Raw genomic sequence first — 18888 nt, 5'->3', positions numbered from 1 at the left:
AAGATGTTTCCTGCAGTGCCCCATCTGAGCTATAGGGTGTTCACGTTCCTGTTTCACCCATCTTGGTCTCACTAACAAAAAAAGGTAAGACTGTACACACAGATGCAGTCTAACCTTATTCCATATACCTCCAGTAATCTCTCAGAAGTCTTTTGCCTTGACATGTATCCACTCAACAAGCAGGCGTAATGAGTTTAAGAGAAGCACTCAGTTAGGCAGGAGCTGTGCAATTCAAGAAGTATGTAACAAATAAGAGTCCAGATGAAAGTTTCCTTGAAGTTTCAAACAAGCTCACTCAAGCATTTCTTACTCTGCAAGTAACAAGTGTCTTTACTTTGTAACAGTCATCTTTGCAGGCTTTAAGATACAAACAGTAAGAACAAGTATTAAATCCATACCTATTTCATTCTGCCCTTCCCCAGCTTTCAGTATAATTCCTGATGTTCTAAGGAGCTCTTCAAATACTCCCTCACTCTCCAGTCCACCTTGGGCAGAGGCCTTTTCATTATCAGAAGCCCGTGGCTTCTTCGTTTCTGAGAAAACAAGACAAGCTACATCAAATTATTGTGCAAAAGAGTAGCAGGGAACTTCCATAAGAAGAACTAATTCAAAATTAACCTTCTAGTAAGAAATTACAGGAACATTGGAATACATTTATGGGATCAGACCAACAAACAACACTGTGAAGCTCTGTTTGACAGCAGACATTAGCCAACCCAAACACCAACGCAGAGATCCTATCAGAGTTACCCCTGCAGCACGACACCACAAGGGAACATTTCTTAACCACCACTTTTAGCAGTCCACAAACAAAGGCAGGAAGACACACTTTTGGTGCTGAGACATATCTGCAAACAAACTGCATAATACAAGAATCATGCTTTCCTCTGCCCTGGAAAGCACAAATTTAATTTAGGTTCTTCCACTAAACTTGTCACTTAGGGGTCCACTCACATGCTAATGCAAAAAAGTCTCTTCCCTCTAACTATGTAGAGAGGTTATTTTGGTTTCAGAGGTATCATTTTTGATCAAATGGGATTAGTCTGCAAAAAGCTAAGGTGCTGAAGCTTCAGATGATTGATCTTGGTCAAAGGTACAAGAGCAGAGGGACTAATAAAAGATATTAGGCACTGCTTTTAGTGTTATTTGACTGCAATTCTGTTGGGAGGAAGGCGTTAAAAGTGGAAGATTGTCAAGGGGGATGGGATCAGAACTGAAGAGTGGCAAGGATGATCGTAAATACATACAAATGACCTTGCAGCTGGGAATGTGTAAAGTCTGGGGAGCAGCAATGTAGGAAAGCACATAAATTGTACCTGCTACTGTTTGTACCTGGGTATTTGGCAAGTAGCACATCTGTGTATAAGTAATAGAGGTGTTTGGCAGGCTCAGAGGCATCCTGTCGGACACACTTGAGCTCCCAACCTCGGTACAGAGAAGACCAAACAAGCACTGTGAGGATCACAGCATGGTGGTAAAAACTGTGCCTGCGTGAACCCTTGATAAACAGGTGCCAGCTGGAGGCAGTGACCCAGCACGGCCTGAGCTCGGCAGTGCCTGCACCCCTGCTCGTGTGCAGCTGCTGGATGTTGCTCTGGGAATCCCCTGGTTGGCGAGGTGACGGGAATTAATCCACCCTCTGCATTTTAGCCAGGAGCCTGTGGTTGTTCCTGCTGCCTGCCTGTGCTGCATCACACAGCTTCGTAAAACAATAGTGCTTAAGATCAACAGTGAATTAACCATTAGCTACTGGGATAATCAAACTGCCATTATGGCCTGTCCTCTCTCCCTTGGAGCCGCTGCCAATGGGTTTCCAGTTCTTGCAAGATTATGCCTGAGCACCTACTTGGCAAGTCTGGTTTTGAGTTCTCTCCAGAAGCATCAGGTTTTGACAATTTCCGTTTGGAAACCATGGTAACAAATCGTTTGTTGTCGCCTATAAGAAAGCAGGAAAAAAAGACAAGTAGGTAAAGGAGATGTAACTTTAATTCAGAAGAAAACGTGACTTGAATTCAGATTTTTTTATGCAACTCTAGAATGGATTAGTGAATAGCAAAGCAAAATGCTCCAGAAATAGAACTTTTCCACAGGAAGGCAAGTTGCCTGGCTGACTAGTGTCACACCACGCTGCTCTGCCGTACAGGTTAGATTTTAGACTCGTACAGGTCGGGATTTCAGAGCTCGTCACATTGAAACGCCCACACCCACACCCACACCCACACCCTTCCCTCCTGGCGGGGCCTGGAGGACACCCCGCGAGCCCGGGCTGTCCCCCAGGGGCTAAGGGGGGAAACAGCTGACAGCGAGTGTCCGCGCGGGGAGGGGCCTGGCCCCAACTCACCCAAACGACGCCAAGAGCCTCACGACACACAGGACGCGTCGCGACACGCGGGGACCTCGCGACACCTCAGAGCGGCGCCGGGCCCTGAGGCGCCTCCCGGCTCGAGCTTCCCGCCACCGGCGCGCGGCACCGCCCTTCCGGCGGGGGAGCCGGAAGCGGAAGTTGGCAGCGGAGCGGCGGCGGCGGCCGGAGGCCGAGCAGGAGCCGGGACGCGGCCGGGGCTGGGCCCGGGCCCGGGGCCGGGCCGCGATGAGCGAGCCCGAGCTGCTGCTGGACTCCAACATCCGGCTGTGGGTGGTGCTGCCCATCGTCTTCATCACCTTCTTCGTGGGCATGATCCGGCACTACGTCTCCATCCTGCTGCAGAGCGACAAGCGCCTCACGCAGGAGCAGGTGTCCGACAGGTCAGGGCAGGGCAGGGGCAGGGGGAAGGGCAGGGCCCGGCCCTCCCCCCCCCCCCCCTCACCACAGCTCTTTCTTGCAGCCAAGTCCTGATCCGGAGCAGGGTGCTGCGGGAGAACGGGAAGTACATCCCCAAGCAGGTACGGGGGGGGCAGGGGCAGCCCCGCGTCTCGCAGTATTTGGGGCTCGGCCGCCCCCAAACGCTGCACAGAGCAAAAGCTGGGAGTCGGGCGGTGGGAACAGCAGCACCGGGTACACGGGGACTGGTACTGGGCGAACAGGAGCTCTGCACAGTGCCAGAACGTCCTTATTTGATGTAGATTCTTTTTAAGAGAATTCTGTCTTAAAATATTTTAAGGCTTGCAGAGAGACAGAGCTAATACTTCAGGGAGACATTAAAGGGCTCCATTTAGAGATTTTTACATTTAGTAAAGTACCTGAGAAAAAAAGATTTAATCAAACAGGTCGTAATGTGTCTAAAGGAGCAAGAAATAACCTTGTCCTCTTTTCATTTCTTATGGTGCTATTGGCCTTGGCTTTTTTTTTTCCTCTCCAGTCTTTCCTGACTCGGAAATACTACTTTAATAACCCAGAGGATGGATTCTTTAAGAAAACAAAAAGAAAGGTAGTGCCTCCTTCACCAATGACAGGTACGTTAATATAGCTGGGCAGAAAACATGTAACTTGCTGCCAAGGCGGCAAGGTGAGCCACCTCGGCAAAGAGCTCAGCGACCGTGAGGGTCGGAGTGGGGCTGGGGGGGTGGGAGATCACTCCCTGTGGCAGCAGTGTGTCAGGTCACTGAGTTTTGTTTAACGGCACTTCATGTCTGCCTGCAGCATCTCGCAAGACCACGACTGTCACGGTGCTGCTGGAAATGGGAAGTCCTGCATGTTCTCTCTTTTTTTTTTTCACCAGCTGCAGCAGGATCTTCTCTAAACTGATACAACTCATTAACACGGCCAAAAACACAAAGAGCAAACCAGCTGCCTTGTTCGTCGTCACTCTTCTAGCTAAACAGTCTTGCAGAGGGATCCATTAATTTCAGAGATATGGAGCAAGGGATAGGGTCACACACAGCAGGGAACACAAGACACTTTCAGCAGCAGCCACTGCTACACTGTGAGCTACTCGTGTGCCCTTAATGCGACACACTCCTACATTATGCTAAATCCTTTAATTACAGATCCTACCATGCTGACAGATATGATGAAAGGGAATGTAACCAACGTTCTGCCTATGATCCTCATTGGTGGTTGGATCAATATGACATTTTCGGGATTTGTCACAAGTAAGTGTGCGGCGTAGCACAGCCCGTGGGCCGGGCCGTGTTGGGTGGTGACCTCCTGGGTCCATCAAAACCTTCAGCTGGGGTGGGAGCAGCTGGGTTTGTCTTTGTGGTGCTGCTGCTGTTTGCTCTGTGAAGTGCAGTGACTTGCTGGCCCCCAGTAAAGGGCAGAAGGTTGGTTTCAGGGTGCTGGACAAGACCACAAAGAAAAGTCTGGACTTCCAGTTGCTGTAAGGGACTTTCCTCTGAGCACGTCCAGGCAGTCCATTACCGTGTAATGCAGAGTATACAAAACTAAAATACTCCCTCAAATTCAGAGTTCTGTTGTTTTTTTTTTCCTTACTATTTATGTGGTAGCTGTTTCCTTCAGAAAAGATATTCCCCTTAACAGTCACTGAAACAGCTGGGGTATTTTGGCTGCCTGATCACATTTTGAAAGACTCCATATCAAAGTCAGTATTTGAATTACAGCCTTTCTGAAAGTATTTGTTATCCTATGCATTATCTTCAGACTACGTTAGGTCCAATGAATGAAACAGCTGTTGGCTTTGCAGTTTGCTCTGCAGTTACCTAGTGTTGCTTGGTAAAACAGGTCTTTTTTGTTTTTGTCCTGCAGCAAAGGTTCCGTTTCCTCTGACGCTGCGTTTTAAACCAATGTTACAGCAGGGAATTGAGCTGCTCACTTTAGATGCATCCTGGTAAGCGTGTGTCCTCGAGCAAGGCTGAACGTTTATTTGGAGCACTGGGTGCAGTACTAACCCCTGAGCAGCCTGTGCATGCCTCTGAAATAAGGTCACGAGCCACATGTCCCATGCACAGGCAGCATCGAACTGCAATCAGACATGCTTCTTCTGATTTCTCAGGGTGAGCTCTGCTTCCTGGTACTTCCTGAATGTGTTTGGACTCAGAAGCATTTATACCCTCATCCTGGGCCAAGATAATGGTAAGACAGCGTCATTTCTGTGAAAGAGCTGGCTTCTCCTTCCACTGGAAGGCTTGTGGGGGAGGTTGGGGAAGGATTTCTACGTTTTCAACCAAAAAGCTCTTCAAAGCCTCTCTCACTTGTTTGAGATTGCTCTGCACTGGCTAGGTTTGATACCACCTGCAGCAGTTACCCAGCTCTTCTTGCACCAGCCCTTGGCTAACTGCTTGTAAACTTCCATGGTAATTAACCCATGCTTTTCTTCTCATCTAATTGGTGCGTGGAAACTTTGATGTTGTGTTTTTGTTTCTAGCAAGAATGGATTTTAAGGAAAGCTGCAATGATTGTTTCTTGTTAGATACAAGGCAAGATAGTTATGGAGAACGTAGAAGACTGTATTTTCCTCTATCTGTCTGCCCATTTTAAGTAAATTTAGCTAAGATGTAAGGAATGGGGACAAAATATCTTGCGAGAAGCTGCACTAGCCAGTTAACGTTGCATTCTGGGGATTTGTACAATCTTTTAGTCTTTAGGAAGAAGCCAGCCTGGTGGCACTACACTCCAAGCAGTCCTGTTTAAGTCAAATAAGAATGAACCTCTCATTTCTTTTTATAGCTGCAGATCAGTCTAGGGTGATGCAAGAACAAATGACAGGCGCAGCAATGGCCATGCCAGCAGATACTAACAAAGCATTTAAGGTACAGTATTTCCACCTGCATCTCTCTTTGCTGTGACTTTACAAGATTGCAGGCTGTGCATAACTCCTCCTCTCGCCCTGACAAGCAAGGGAATTGTTCTGGATTCCTGTTCCTAAAATTAGAGGTGACAACTGATGTGTGTGGAAGCCTGACAGGGCTATAGTACCCTGAAGCACACCTGATTTGACAGTCATAGCTGATGAGGCAGTCATTCCTGATTTAAAAAAAAAAAAACTCACATGCCATCTTCTGCCTTTGCAGAAACCGACTTTTTCTTAGTTATTGTCTAACCTGTACAGAAAGAGCTGATAACTATTTTTATACTGAGTGGCTTTTCTTTCTCTACCTGTGTTTAATGTCAATGAAGACGGAATGGGAAGCTTTGGAATTGACTGATCATCAGTGGGCCTTAGAAGATGTAGAAGAAGAGCTCATGGCAAAAGACCTCCATTTTGAAGGCATGTTTAAGGAAGAACTACAGACCTCCATCTTCTGAATTTGAGAATATGCTGTTGGATCTTCTGGTAAAAGGCATTTGAAAAGAAACGTTATGTAAAACTGTATAATGTATTTTAGCAAAGCTGAGAATAAAAGAAACACACCATGTTCAGTACTGTGTTTACCTAACTCTGTGATTTGAGCCTCAGGCCCAAGTATAATATATTGGAGCCAGAAGTTCTCAGGGTGGGTTTCTAGCTGCTGTTTTACTCTTCCTGGGCTACATATGCTTTAGGAAAAAATGGAAATTTCTAATTCTAGTACAAAAACAACCAAATTAATTACGGTATTGAAAATTTGAGACTGAAAAAAAAACAAAAAAACTAGTACCTGTACTTCTGGAGATATCTGTTTAAATAGCTTTGTAGCCAGCAGTCTTTTGAATAAGACAACGTCACATTAACAGCTCACACCTGACTGCTGTGGAGGTTCTCTAACATCTTCAGTAGCAGCTTGAGTTTCAGTTTTTTTTGAAGTGTTGGTTGTCCTTCCTGTTTATAAAGAGGATACCTCTTTTCCTCTTGCAATAATTGTGGTTTGATGCTTTCTCAGAAGGAAACAGAAGAATGAATAAGAATTTTTCTGAAAGTTTCTGAAAGAGGGCTTTTTTTTTTCCCCCCCTGCAGAGAGAGGGCAATAAAGCAACTTCTGCTAGATTATTGCTCTGACAATTAAGAGCTACCCTACAATTTATGAGCAGTAACTGTGACAGAGAAGGCTCTGATATTTGTACCTTGTGTGACTGGCAGGCTAAGCATCGCTTTTGGTAAGAGAGTTCTATACAACAATGTAGAACTGAAAAGAGACGTCCCCTTTACCACTACTGGCTCTCACAGGGGTTTTTCTACTACCTGTTGATGGCTGAGCTGCCCCCTCCAGTGTGAGGGAAGAGGGAGTAGTCACTTTTGCTCCAAGATTTCCAGGTGTGATACAGGAAAACTGGTCAATTAATTAGGTTCATTTGCAGACATGTTAGCTGTAACGGGCTAAATAGCCTACAAAGCACCTCTGAATCCAGCTGGCCTCTGAAAAGAAGCAGAGGCTTGGACTTTAAATTCAGAATGGAAAGCATACACACCAGCCTCCAAGCAAAACATCACCTGTGTGATCACACCAAGGTGGTGGCAGTGACCCCACTGCTGCTGCCCACCAGGCAGGGGAACCCAGTCTGCGATTACAGCCCACCCCCTCTTACCTCTCTCCCTGAGCACAGAAGATCCTCCACACTTGCACGCAGCAAAGCCTGGCACAGCCCATCTTCACCTCCGATCCAAGCCTGCACCACGGCTCCCCAGTGCTGCCGAGTCCCATCAGCTCCCTTCTGCCCTGGTCAGCGTGCTGGTGGACACTCGTGGTGGTCACACAGGCAACTTTTGGCTCCCCTTTCACTGCTTTTGCTCCTGGGCAGAATGGCTCCTCAGAGAGCTTTGGGGAGCAGAGACAGGAGGCACTTCTGTGCACACATGGCAAACACACAGGCTGTTTTCCCATTTATTTCTTGTTTCCCAAGCACCTTTATAATAAGCACCCCACATCTGCCCATTGAGTCAGCCCCAACAGACCACAGAGACCCCCATGCCTGACACAGAGCAGAAGGATGCACGAGCACACGGGGGTGCCCTGTAGTCCCTGGTCTAGTTATTTACTGGGCTAGGTGTGGAAAAATAAACACTGATCTTGTTTTAAGCCTCTTACCTGTCACCTTTTTGAGCTGGGAGGAACAAGGAGAAGCTGTTCCCGGCTCGTGTATTTCAGTGCCAGAATTGAGCACTGCAGGAGCTCCTCAGCTGTCCCGTCCCCAGGGTGAAGAGCACTGACCTGGGGAGGTGTTTCTTAAGCAGAAGTTGCCGTAACTGTGGCTGTTGTTTCTTCCCTTTTTATTTTGGCTCCTTTGATTTGGGATGAACAACACAGGAGCTGAGCCAGGACTGAGACACATTAATTTTGCTAAAAACAGCAAATTGATTTGCCCTCCTGTTAAGAGTCATAGCGCTGAGACATTCTCTGCCTCAGAGATTTCTTTCCAGAACACTGCTGCTCCACTGGCAGCACTGGTGTTTCAGGTCATTCCCCACTCCCCACCCCCAGTCTTTATTTTGTAATGGGGAATTTCGTCTCATTTCATGCCTGGGGCATTCTCGCATGAGATTCCTGCAAGCCCATGCACTGATACAGAATACCCCAATACCTCCACATCTGAAAATTGCTAGTGTGCTCTCCCTTCTTCCCCAGTTCCTACTTCAACATCAAAATACACAGATCAGTACAGGGTTTTGACACAGATCAGCACAGGGTTTTGCCACTGACCTCTGCTATTGCATAAAACTTACCCTGTCCTCCACTTTCTGGTTTTGGATCATTTTTCTTCCATGCGACCTCCCCATTGCACAGGAATTTGATCAGTCTGTATTCCCTTTCTCACAGTTTTCCTCCCTCCCTCATTTCCCAAAACACCGCCCACCTCCCTCCCTGTTTCACTGAAGAGACACACACAACCTCGCGTTGCTCTGCAGCCACAGATGGTCACAAGGAGCTTCACGCCGTGCTTTGATGGTCAGCATTTCACAGTGAAACTCAAGATCTGCTCTTCTACATCAGGGTTCTCCTAACCCTCTCTGAGGCTCCAGCTAAGATCAAGCTCCTCAGCACCACATGAAGATATAAACCTTCTTACTGGGGCTCTTGTCCTCACAATCACCCTTGATCCCCCAGATAATCCCCCAAGTCTCCCTGAACACGCACCTACACTGAAGAGTGCTAAATACATACCAGTCTGTTGCATTTAACTCCCTTCCTCAGCCTTTTCCAGCTGAACTTAGGGTACTTGCTCAGCGTGCCTGCAAAGGAGGCTGCAGGACTGCAGGACAACCATTTCAGCAGCCACAAGCCCAAAAGACACCACCTGCTACTGGAGAAAACAGTGATAAGGGCAGGGCACCCTCGTTCTGCAGAGGAAGAGGAATGACGATGAAGCTGAGGCTGCCCAGTATCACGGAAAGGTAAGGACGAGCTTCGTTATGCCACCAGAGACGAGTGGCCCAGTGCTGCAGAGGGGAAGAGGCACCCTCTGAGCACCGACTCTTCGATTTACACAGCGATGTGCTGTTCTCCTGAATCCCCTTGGCAAAGCGGGGTGGGCTGCGCAGCCTCACTCTACTTGCCATGGCCCAGCTGAAAGAGCTCCTGCAGCACCAGGCAGCCCCACAGACCAGTGGCGTTTCAACCCGCACTTCAGGTCACTTAACGAAAACTGAAAAAAAAAACCAACCAAACCCAGTTTTTCAGTGCAAACCACTCTTTAATTTTCCTCTTTGTACAATAGAGCCAGCCACTTACAAAGTGCTAGTCTAAAAAACAGGTCTGGTATTACAGAAGACACACACCAGCCTAAGCCCATCGGCTCAGAGTCAGAGAAGGTAAGAGCTGGGCCACTTTTTCTGCAGTACAACAGAGTCTGTTCAGCATCTGAGCATCAGATTTAGCCCCACTGACACATTTCTTAGTGTCAGCACAGGAAAGGAAGTAAAGAGGAGAACAAAGGCTATTTCAGATAGATCTTTCCTTTAAAAAGGTCTTTTAATCCCCTTTCCTCTCCCCCCCATTTTGGAATGCCCGTGTGACTTTCAGGGTAAAACTAACAAAAATGCTGATCAGAGTAATTCAGTGCAGTGCTACAGCTTAAAAGTTGATTTTTGGATGCTCCCCTCAGTAACGAGGAAAGAACAGAAATAAAATATTAAGAATTGTAAAAATCCCAAACAACCCAAAAAAACAGAACAGCAGAAGCAAATAAACAATTTGGAACTCTATAAACTCAAATTTCAACGCTTTAAAAGCAAAATTCTGCAGAACAGGATCATAATACTAACGTGCCAGCTAGAGACAGGCCTCCCGGTCCTCCCTCCTCCTCTTACCAAGACCTTCTCGTGCCCTGGCTAGGGAGCCGTAGGTGCTGCCCTCCCATCCCACTGCCTGGATCAGGACAGGACAGCAAGCAGCCAGCTGTGCTTTGGCAGGGCTGCAGCACAGAGGTCTGGGGACTGGCACGTGACAACTTCCTATGGCTATGGGGCTTGTTGCTGAGGGAAGCGGGAGGGAGCTGAGCTGGTGCGCCTGGAGTTCAACGATGGCTGCTGTTATGTTGACAGGACAGTTATGGCCAGCAGTGAAGCTGCAAGAACTGTGTGAAGAGGAGAGTGTGACTGCAGGAACACATTTTGTTGGGGGGGAAAGGAACAAGCCCTCGTGAGGCAATAGGCTTTCTTAGCCTTTGGTTCTGCCAATGCACCTGGCTCCAAGAAGGAAAAAACCCTCCTGTGTGGTTTGCCACCTCAAGCTAGAATTTACCCTCAAAACCACAGATTCAGACTAGATTATTCCTATTTTTCATGGGAAGACCAGTGCTCCATCAAGGACTGGCCCAATCTAGTGGTCACTGGAACCCTCATTCAAGAGCAAAGCTGGACTCAATTCCTGCAAATAACAGACATTTTGGGTAAAGGTGGAGCAGGAAGAGCATTTGCCAGTTGTGTTGGAAGAATGGAGCAGAACAGCTGAGCAGCTATGGCAAAGGGGAACTGTGGCCAGGTCCTTTACACCTGCAGCCTCACAGAAGATGTTAGGGTGGGTGACATTCAAGGGAAGAGGACAAATGCTGAAAGAACAGTGCAAAAGTCACGAGAAAAGGACAAAACCTCACACAATCCATTGCACTGGGCTAGCATCCTTACAGGCTTTGGGATACAGAGCTGAGCCTTACCAGCATAAAAGCTCCAAGGAAACACTTAAATGAGCTAAAAATAAAAAATAAAAGTGCTGCAACCATACAAACCATGGGGAAATGGTGGAGGCAGGAAAGTCCTTAGAGTGGCCCGAAGGTGGCATGAGGGATATAGGAGACAGATTGAGAGGACAAGAAGTGGACAGCCTTACAGGTGATATTTTCTCTAGTGAAGAATAGGAGCCAGAGCTCTAAGAGCTGCATCCTGCAGCCACTGTGCAGAGAAGCCCGTGCATGCACCAACCATGAGGCCAGGTGCAGTAAAATTACCCACATGGCAGGATTCGGTGTTCACATTTACAAGGCTGAGTCAAAACTGCCCAGAAGAGTTGTGAAATGCATTAGCAGATGAAAGGTGCAAGAAGGAGAAACTCTTGATGCTTGGCAAGGGAACCAAAGTACAATGGCAGAGATGGCAACAGGCAAGCCAGATGGATGTAGATTTGAACTGAGAGCTTCCAGAAAGGGTGCACGCGACTCCTTGGCATGGGATGGGGGGGCCTGGGGCATCAGCAACATCAGAGGATTTACAGGAAGCCCCTGTACCAATTCACAGAATCTTACCTACCACTCCACGGGCCTCACAACATTCAGCTGTGATCTCCAATTCCTCCTCTCCCCAACCCCAGCTACAGCTCTCAGCCCGGCTCAGCCCTGACCCCTGCCTCTAGCCACACAGCTCAGCCAGATTTTTTAAAAAGAACTTTATCAAAGCTCCAATATATGTTATTTTTGGCCTCTAAATATACAAGTGTCAGCACCTATTCCTGACTCTCCAGTGCTATTCTGCAACCCCAAGCACCGGATCTTTCAGTGCTATGTTTTCTGCTCAAATCCTACAGAAGGAAGAAAAAATTTCAGATGCCTCAGACATAGCTTTAGAAGAGTGACCGCTAACACGGTGGGCGAGTGCTGGGCGGGGGCGATTGCGACGCTTAGTTGGTATCCATGCCATCACACTCTTCTTGGGGAGGAGATGGAGCAAGATGTTCTTCACTGCTTCGGCGCTGATAAAACAGCACATATGCAGCTTTTGTCTACCAAACAGAGAAGAAAAGAATCTGAAAGACTGAAGCAATCCATGTAGCTTAGCTAGAAATATAACACCCAAAGCAGGAACCACCTGCAGTACAAACTCGGATTAGCCTCAGGCCAAGCACTCACCACTATTTGGTCTTCTGAAGCCACAGATACGCTGCTGTCATCAAAGTAGTACCACTTGTCGTTCACTTTGTTCTTGGCATAGGCGGTGTCTGTTGGGAGGAGAGACTGCCACTGAGGTGGTGCCACCCAGCTGCACCGCACCAGTGACATTCAAGGCTCAAACCAGTCAGGGGAGGCGGTCCCAGAGCTAACGTTGTCAGCAGCTGCCCCACACCTCATTCACTATCACAGCTTCAAGAACACGCTGGGTCATCTAGTGAGGCTAGAGCTATGTCCTGCATGGGACTCAGCACTAGTAGTAAACAGTGCCCATGGCTTGGACAGGTACACTCCGTGCTGGGTTAAAAACTGGCTGCATGGCCAGGCCCAGAGAGTGGTGGTGAACAGAGTGAAATCCAGCTGGTGACCGGTCACCAGGGGTGTTCCCCAATGGGTTGGTGTTGGGACCCATCCTCATTAATATCTTTACTGATGATTTGGATGAGGGAATTAAGTGCACCCTCAGTGAGTTTGCAGGTGACACCAAGTTGGGGGAAGTGTCCATCTAGCAGAGGGTGGGAAAGCCCCATAGAAGGACCTGCACAGGATGGGTCAATAGGCAGAAGGCAATGGGATGAGGTTCAACACAGCGTGGGGATGTTTAAGGAAAGGTCGTATGTGGTGCTTAAGGACATGGTTTAGTGGGTGATATTGGTGGTAGGGCCATATTTGGATCAGATGATCTTGGAGGTCTCGTCCAACCTTAATGATTCTGTGATTCTATAATTCTGTGAAGCACCCTACATTTGTCTGTGTGGTTTTGTTTGTTTGTTTTTAAAAACAGCGTGGAACAAAGGGGAAAAAATGTAAACCTGCTTTAAATTGCTACTGCACCAAACAAGTCAGGAAAGCAACTGCAGAAAGGCACCAGACCCAGGTTCATGGCAAGGTATGTTCTCTGAACCGTGTCCTTGGCCTACATGCAACTATTTGTCACACCTTGTGTGACACCGAGGGAACTAGCAAGTTCTTGCCTGGCTGGCTCAACTGCTCACAACCTCTGCTCCGCAGCTGTAACGCTGTGCCCATGCTGGACGAGCAGCTACACTGCAGTTTGGTGCAGGGCAAGAAGCTGAGACCTGGAGTTGAACTGACAGCTTAAGCTGAAGACTCTGCCCCAACACTCTCCAGTAGGAAGCTCCACAACATCGTCATGTTCCAGCATTGAAAATAATGACACCTCTCATTAACTGGAAACACAGTTTGCACGCTCTGTAACAACTACTAACCAGGGTCCTACAGTCGTTAGATTCAGACCCAGGCAGCTGCAAACTACTCAAACTAGCTGGCTGCTCAGCAAATCCTAACAGGAAGGAAGCTTCCTTTCAATAAGATATTCACTTGCCTATAGAACATGAGTAAGTTTTGGACTAGACACCCTTGGGTGAGGGCTGCTGCAGCTCTCTAGTGCACAGAGCCTCCCATGGTCCCTCTGTCTCTATTTCCTTGCACACATGAAGTACAGAAAAGCAGTTACTTACAGTGGCCTACTCCCATGGCTCCATAGTGATTGGAAACTGCAATAAGGTCATAGATATACGAGCCTCTTCTTGGATCACAGACAAATTCAGACATGTTTAAACCCCTGGAAGGAAATCCAACAATATCAGTACAGGTTACTCGCATATTTTCTGAAAACTAATGCCTGACACACCTGCGAAGCTCTGCTGGCAGTCAGCAGTGGCTAAGGATTGTGCTCTGCTGCTGAACAGCCAGATGCTACCAGTGTAGATGTGCCCGTGTTACCAGAAACAGGAACCCTCTCACATAGGGTCCTAGTGAATTCATCAGGTGCTGCCAAAAGACTGAGAGGGAAGTGCTGAATAAAAATCAGTTCAGAGTGTGTCCATGTGTAGGCATGAAAAGCAAGATGGAAGTAGTAAGGAGTATTGCCTCAGCATCAGGGCTGAGGCAATCCCAAGCACAAATACAGGCTGGGGCTTTGAGCAACCTGTCCGGTTTCACAGCAATCCCCCAGTTTTAATCTTTTTTCAAAAGAACCAATACTTGATAGTAACTGTAGTTCTCTGAGATGTGTGGAACTGATTAACAAAACCAAAAAGAGGTAACGCAGAGCTGATTCACATTCTGACTTTCTAGGAGTGTGTCTACCATGTAACATAACACACTTGCCCACCCTATCTGCCCAGGAGCAGAGCAACAGAAACTGGAAACTGCTGATGTGTCCTGCATTTTGATTACTACCCAAGTTTCACTTATGCCTGCTGCTTTCAAACCCTAAGACAGAACTGTTCCAGTTACAACATTAGTAACAAGCCCACACAACAGTAACATCAGAAGTAGATTCCTCTTGACCAGCTCTTCACATACAGATTAGCTCAAAGGAAGAATCCTACCTGATAGGGAATTCAACAACGGTGTCGAGTTTATCCCTCCAGTATCGGCTGTATGAGAAGCGTTTTAAATGAACTACCAAAATCTTGGGCAAAGACCACAAGTCAAACTTCTTTGTGGCCTGTTGATGTTTCTTACAGTTAGGGCAGTACCTGAGGAAAGAGTACAGACAAGGAAATGAAAGGCTATGGTAAACAAAAGTCTTCTTGTCCATCTGTTAGAGGATACATCAATACTGCAGTTCAGTCTCTGACTTAGAGAAGACATTTCAGGCTTGTGGAATATGCAGGAGAACAAAACTCCCTGAAGGTGTCAAAGCTACACACTGCTTTCACTTTGTAGGTAAAATGTCCAATTGCAAGCGCATTAACTGAACGTTGTTCAAAACCAAATAAAAGGTTTAAAGGTTCCACTGCTGTTTTATTGTTTGTTTTATTGTTTCCTGATGCAGCTCAAACAGGTAACAGGTACAAACATCTAATAACCTGTAATTAGAAACTAATAACAAACAAGCACCTACTACACTACAGGTTGTTTTCTTACACACCCAGCAAACAACTTCCAAGGATGTTCTGTATACACATTAATCACATTTTGGTCCCTTAGGGTGACCTAAGTGCTGTACCTAATCCCTCAACTGGGGATTTTTCACAGAGTTAGGAGTGTTTCAGGATGAGTACAAGCTGAAAATAGAAGAGCGAAGTAAAAAAACAGCCACATGCTAGCCATGAAGTAGCCACACACTTGCACTGATATCACAACTGCTTCCTCTGATGCATCTGGAAGATAGATGTACATTGGAGAATGAAAAATAGCCTAATCTCTATGTATCCAGTGTCTTTTTGTTTAATACAGGCAGGAAACAAGTATCTGTTATTAACCCATGCTTGCAGCCTATTGTCAGTGACTGAACAAAGACACAATAGACTTCTTCACACCAAGACAAAGAGGCAGACCTAGGAAATTATCAGAATCCCGTGACAAATAATGTGAAATCAAGCAGTTACAGCATTTTATGGTAAATGTGACAGGCAGAAAGATGGTCTTACCAAGGGTCATGTTCACCGAGTGTTTCCATAGTAGTAAAGAGCTCTATGCAGTCTCTGAGAGCTACCACAGCCTTCTTCTTCTGTGGCTGTAACAAACTTGAATGCTTTTCGAATGCCTAGTGAAAGAGATGCATGCTTTATTCATTTCCATGTAGGCTTTAATCCTTGACATCATGAAAACAAACATGGCCACCTTCACTCTGCTGATGATTTCTGGACCTCTTCTCCACCCACACAATCAAGCTTCCAGCCACTCCTTTCCTGTGCTCTGAACAGTCCTTTTCACTTTTTCCACCTCGGGTATGATCCTCCCAGACTCCTCAACAAATTTAGAACTCCTCACACCTTAGCAGCAATGAAATAAGGCTGGCATTTACCAGAACTAAACACTTTCTCCATACAAAAATGTTTATAAGGTATGAAAAGGACTGGAAACACCCAAAAGCAGATACAAGGAATGATTATGGTAGTTTCATGACAGCTAGAACAAAAAGCAAATAAAATATCAGTCTGCACAGCCTTATGACAACCAGACCATTAAACTTGTTCTCTGACAAGATTATGAAACCCCTAGTAAAGGACAGATAGCTCTGCAAACATATGGCATAGCTCAAGTATGCTGCAAGACATCCAGAATAATCAACAAATGTTAAAATCATTATGACATATGCTAAATGTATTCAAGTGATTGACAGAAACCACATGATACTGGGGCAAAGAAGCTATCAAATCCTAGAGGAATAATCATGTTTGATATACATACTTTCCAGTGAACCAGCTCTTGCTCTAGGCCATTCAATTGTTTAAGTGTAGCCTCCTAACAAGAAGTTTAAACAAAATCTTTGCTGTTTTAAATGACAGAAAAACAAGTAGTACCCTGATAATGCAACTGCATTTTTTTCCTGGGGATACCAGAGGGTGGTAAAATTCAGGCATTCTGGAATAAGTGGATGAAGCGCACTTCAACTTGCATTTGCATCCAGGTGATAATTTTAGGTATGCCGTATAACGCTTGCAACAAACAGTTTTGCACACACAAGCAGAGTGTCTGGAATATAATCCTGGCTCTCCGCCCCTACCTTCTATGAAGACAGTGATACCAGATAAATGTTCCTCTCAAGCTAGCACAAACTTGAAATTGCATCTAAATGGAGTAACACCATTTCCTTTAATCCTGTCCCAAAAGTTTATACTCCAATTTGGTATACCCATGAGCCCAAATATGACTTAGCTACTGCCTAGCACTGCACAATGCCTACACATGGAAAAGTTGCTTTGCGTGAGACCACATTTAACTAATGGGGGCCTCTCTTCATAAGACCAAAACTTATGTTCTTACTTCAAAGTTAAATTATTTTTGTTTTGGCAAGGGAGCAACAACAGATTGTTCTGTTACAAAGCATGACTCAGCAGAACCCACAGAAAGAACATTGTGGTTTCTATGAAGCTCTGTGCATTTGGTTTAGTGTATTTTTTATTTTTATTTTTTTAAATTTGAATGGATAATGAACTAAACGAAAAAAAAATAAAGTATCTACTTTTAGGAACACTGGTAGCAGATATCAGCAAAAACAGATCTATAGGCCTTATCTCTAGAAGATTTTAAGTAAGCTTATCACATGCTGCTTACTCAATTTTTATGCAGGGGACCACACCTACATTTCAGTGCTTACTATAATCTATTTAAGTACCATGAAAGTTTACACACACAGTATTTATGAAAAGAGCATACTACAACCTGTGCCTCCTGTTCATCAAAGAGTAGCCTCCGCGTATCAGAATCCCAGTCAATAGCAAGTGTAGAAAAAGCTACGAGAAATACAAAAAACATTTGTTGCAAATTTGTTCATGAAAGGAGGAAGAAAAAGTATGCCAAGCCAATAATTACCATTCAGTTTCAAGATTTTTCCTTCCACAATGGAGTTTATCTCAGAGGTCCCATATGAATTCACAAGGCTAAAAGTGAAATGCTGCTTCTTGCAAGGCTGCAGGTCTCTTGTTGACTCAACCTGCATGCAACCATCAGAGTGGCATTCAAGTTCTGACAACTTTTCCTTGCCTTCCTGTCCGCCATCCTGATGGTCCATCTCTTCAATGTCACCTGGCAAAATTTAAAACAAGCCAAATATTGAAGAGTTTCGGTAAAAAGTTTAGATTGAGACCTCACATTGACAGCTATTTGCAGGAGCCTGTGCACAGTTGGCTTAGAATTTAATGAAAAACACACACAAAAAGAAATCTGCGCTTCCTAATCACTGCATCTGAAGCTGTGTTTTGTCCTCTAGCAAATGTCAGCTAAAACACTGGGGTTTGTATCCCAGCATCAGACATGATGAAGCCTGCTTAATGCACAGTAGGTTATCAAATCACACCGTCTGATAGCACACCCTAATAAATACCGCAAAAGAGAACCAGCAAAGGTTGCAACTAGGTGTCTTCACAGAAGGGAAAATAGAACTCCAGGGAAGCTGTTTCCATTCCTTGGTTAAAAATGGGCATGCTTTCTCCCCAAGTTAAATTTCCGATATAACTTGTTGTGATTGTTATTCTCAGCATCACAAGCAAATCCTTTCAGAAAGGGAAGGGAAACATGTATTTCTCATCACCAATAAAAGCTTCCTTGTAAACATCTAACCTAGGCACAATACCCCATGATTCTAGGTCCAGGAATACAAAATGCTGTTTTCATTGCATTTCTCCAAAACTTGCCTTCCTAGGATCTAACAGGCCAGTTTTCATCACAAAGGGCACATTAAGAAAGGATTTTCCTCTAGAGGGAGGCACCCGAACACCTAATAGAGCACCAAGAACTTCACTAACACTGATCAGGACGAACGCACACCACTTTTTTTCTCCACCTGTTGCTTGCTGTCATCTGATCTCTCTAGGAAGGAAAATGGTCTACGGGAATCTTCACCACACCACGACAAAGTCCTATGCAACAGTGCAATTTAATCTTTGTGTAGAGCTAAAAATCTATCTGCTGGAGCTTAAGCCACTTATGCACAGCACAACCTAAATGCTGACAGAAGCTTTAAGCTGAAAAGCTTCCAACCAATTTTGAAAGACTTTACCTTCAGCCACACCGCTGGAGCCATTGCAGGTTCCTTTGTCTGAGCAGGGCGTCGAGTATTCTTCTGCCAAGGGGAGTTTCACGTAGCGACTAAACAGAGGTCACGTTTTTATCACACAATCATAACAAAGCTGTACATCAGCACAACTGCACCCTCTCCACCACCAGTAATAGCAGTCCCTGCCACCCAATTCCCCTCAGCAAACCACCATCCACACACTAGGTGCTCTCAGTCAAACAAAAAAGTCAGTAAGTTTATGTTTTCACCACTTGTACCAAGT

General features: G+C 45.8%; 3 protein-coding genes across 5 annotated transcripts in view; 1 reads left to right on the top strand and 2 right to left on the bottom strand.

The window, feature by feature from the left end:
- FANCD2 (FA complementation group D2) overlaps nt 1–2458 on the bottom strand; it is a 47881-nt gene extending 45423 nt beyond the window's left edge. For both annotated transcript variants that reach the window (XM_084531413.1, XM_084531414.1), the window contains exons 1-3: nt 2342–2458; nt 1847–1936; nt 399–533 (exon numbers count right to left, since the gene is read on the bottom strand). In XM_084531413.1, the coding sequence (XP_084387539.1) occupies nt 399–533; nt 1847–1913 (202 nt within the window). In that variant the 5' untranslated portion in view covers nt 1914–1936; nt 2342–2458. The remainder of the gene's footprint in view (nt 1–398; nt 534–1846; nt 1937–2341) is intronic.
- Nucleotides 2459–2501: 43 nt separating this feature from the next.
- EMC3 (ER membrane protein complex subunit 3) lies at nt 2502–6262 on the top strand. Its single transcript, XM_084531416.1, has 8 exons — nt 2502–2745; nt 2826–2883; nt 3300–3393; nt 3928–4032; nt 4646–4727; nt 4893–4972; nt 5567–5649; nt 6017–6262. The coding sequence occupies exons 1-8, from the start codon at nt 2591–2593 to the stop codon at nt 6143–6145; spliced, it is 786 nt and encodes a 261-aa protein (XP_084387542.1). The 5' UTR covers nt 2502–2590; the 3' UTR covers nt 6146–6262.
- Nucleotides 6263–9424: 3162 nt separating this feature from the next.
- Nucleotides 9425–18888, bottom strand: part of USP4 (ubiquitin specific peptidase 4) — a gene marked incomplete at its 5' end in the record, with an annotated part of 44437 nt that continues 34973 nt past the window's right edge. For both annotated transcript variants that reach the window (XM_084531411.1, XM_084531412.1), the window contains 8 exons: nt 9425–11964; nt 12092–12180; nt 13612–13715; nt 14488–14637; nt 15535–15650; nt 17273–17343; nt 17423–17635; nt 18609–18697. In XM_084531411.1, coding sequence (XP_084387537.1) covers nt 11863–11964; nt 12092–12180; nt 13612–13715; nt 14488–14637; nt 15535–15650; nt 17273–17343; nt 17423–17635; nt 18609–18697 — 934 coding nt within the window. In that variant the 3' untranslated portion in view covers nt 9425–11862. The remainder of the gene's footprint in view (nt 11965–12091; nt 12181–13611; nt 13716–14487; nt 14638–15534; nt 15651–17272; nt 17344–17422; nt 17636–18608; nt 18698–18888) is intronic.

Source organism: Aythya ferina (genome assembly GCF_964211825.1).
Source record: "Aythya ferina genome assembly, chromosome: 10".
Classification (NCBI taxonomy): domain Eukaryota; kingdom Metazoa; phylum Chordata; class Aves; order Anseriformes; family Anatidae; genus Aythya; species Aythya ferina.
The sequence above is the reverse complement of the archived record's forward strand: the minus strand, read 5'-3'. Positions and strand labels throughout refer to the sequence as shown.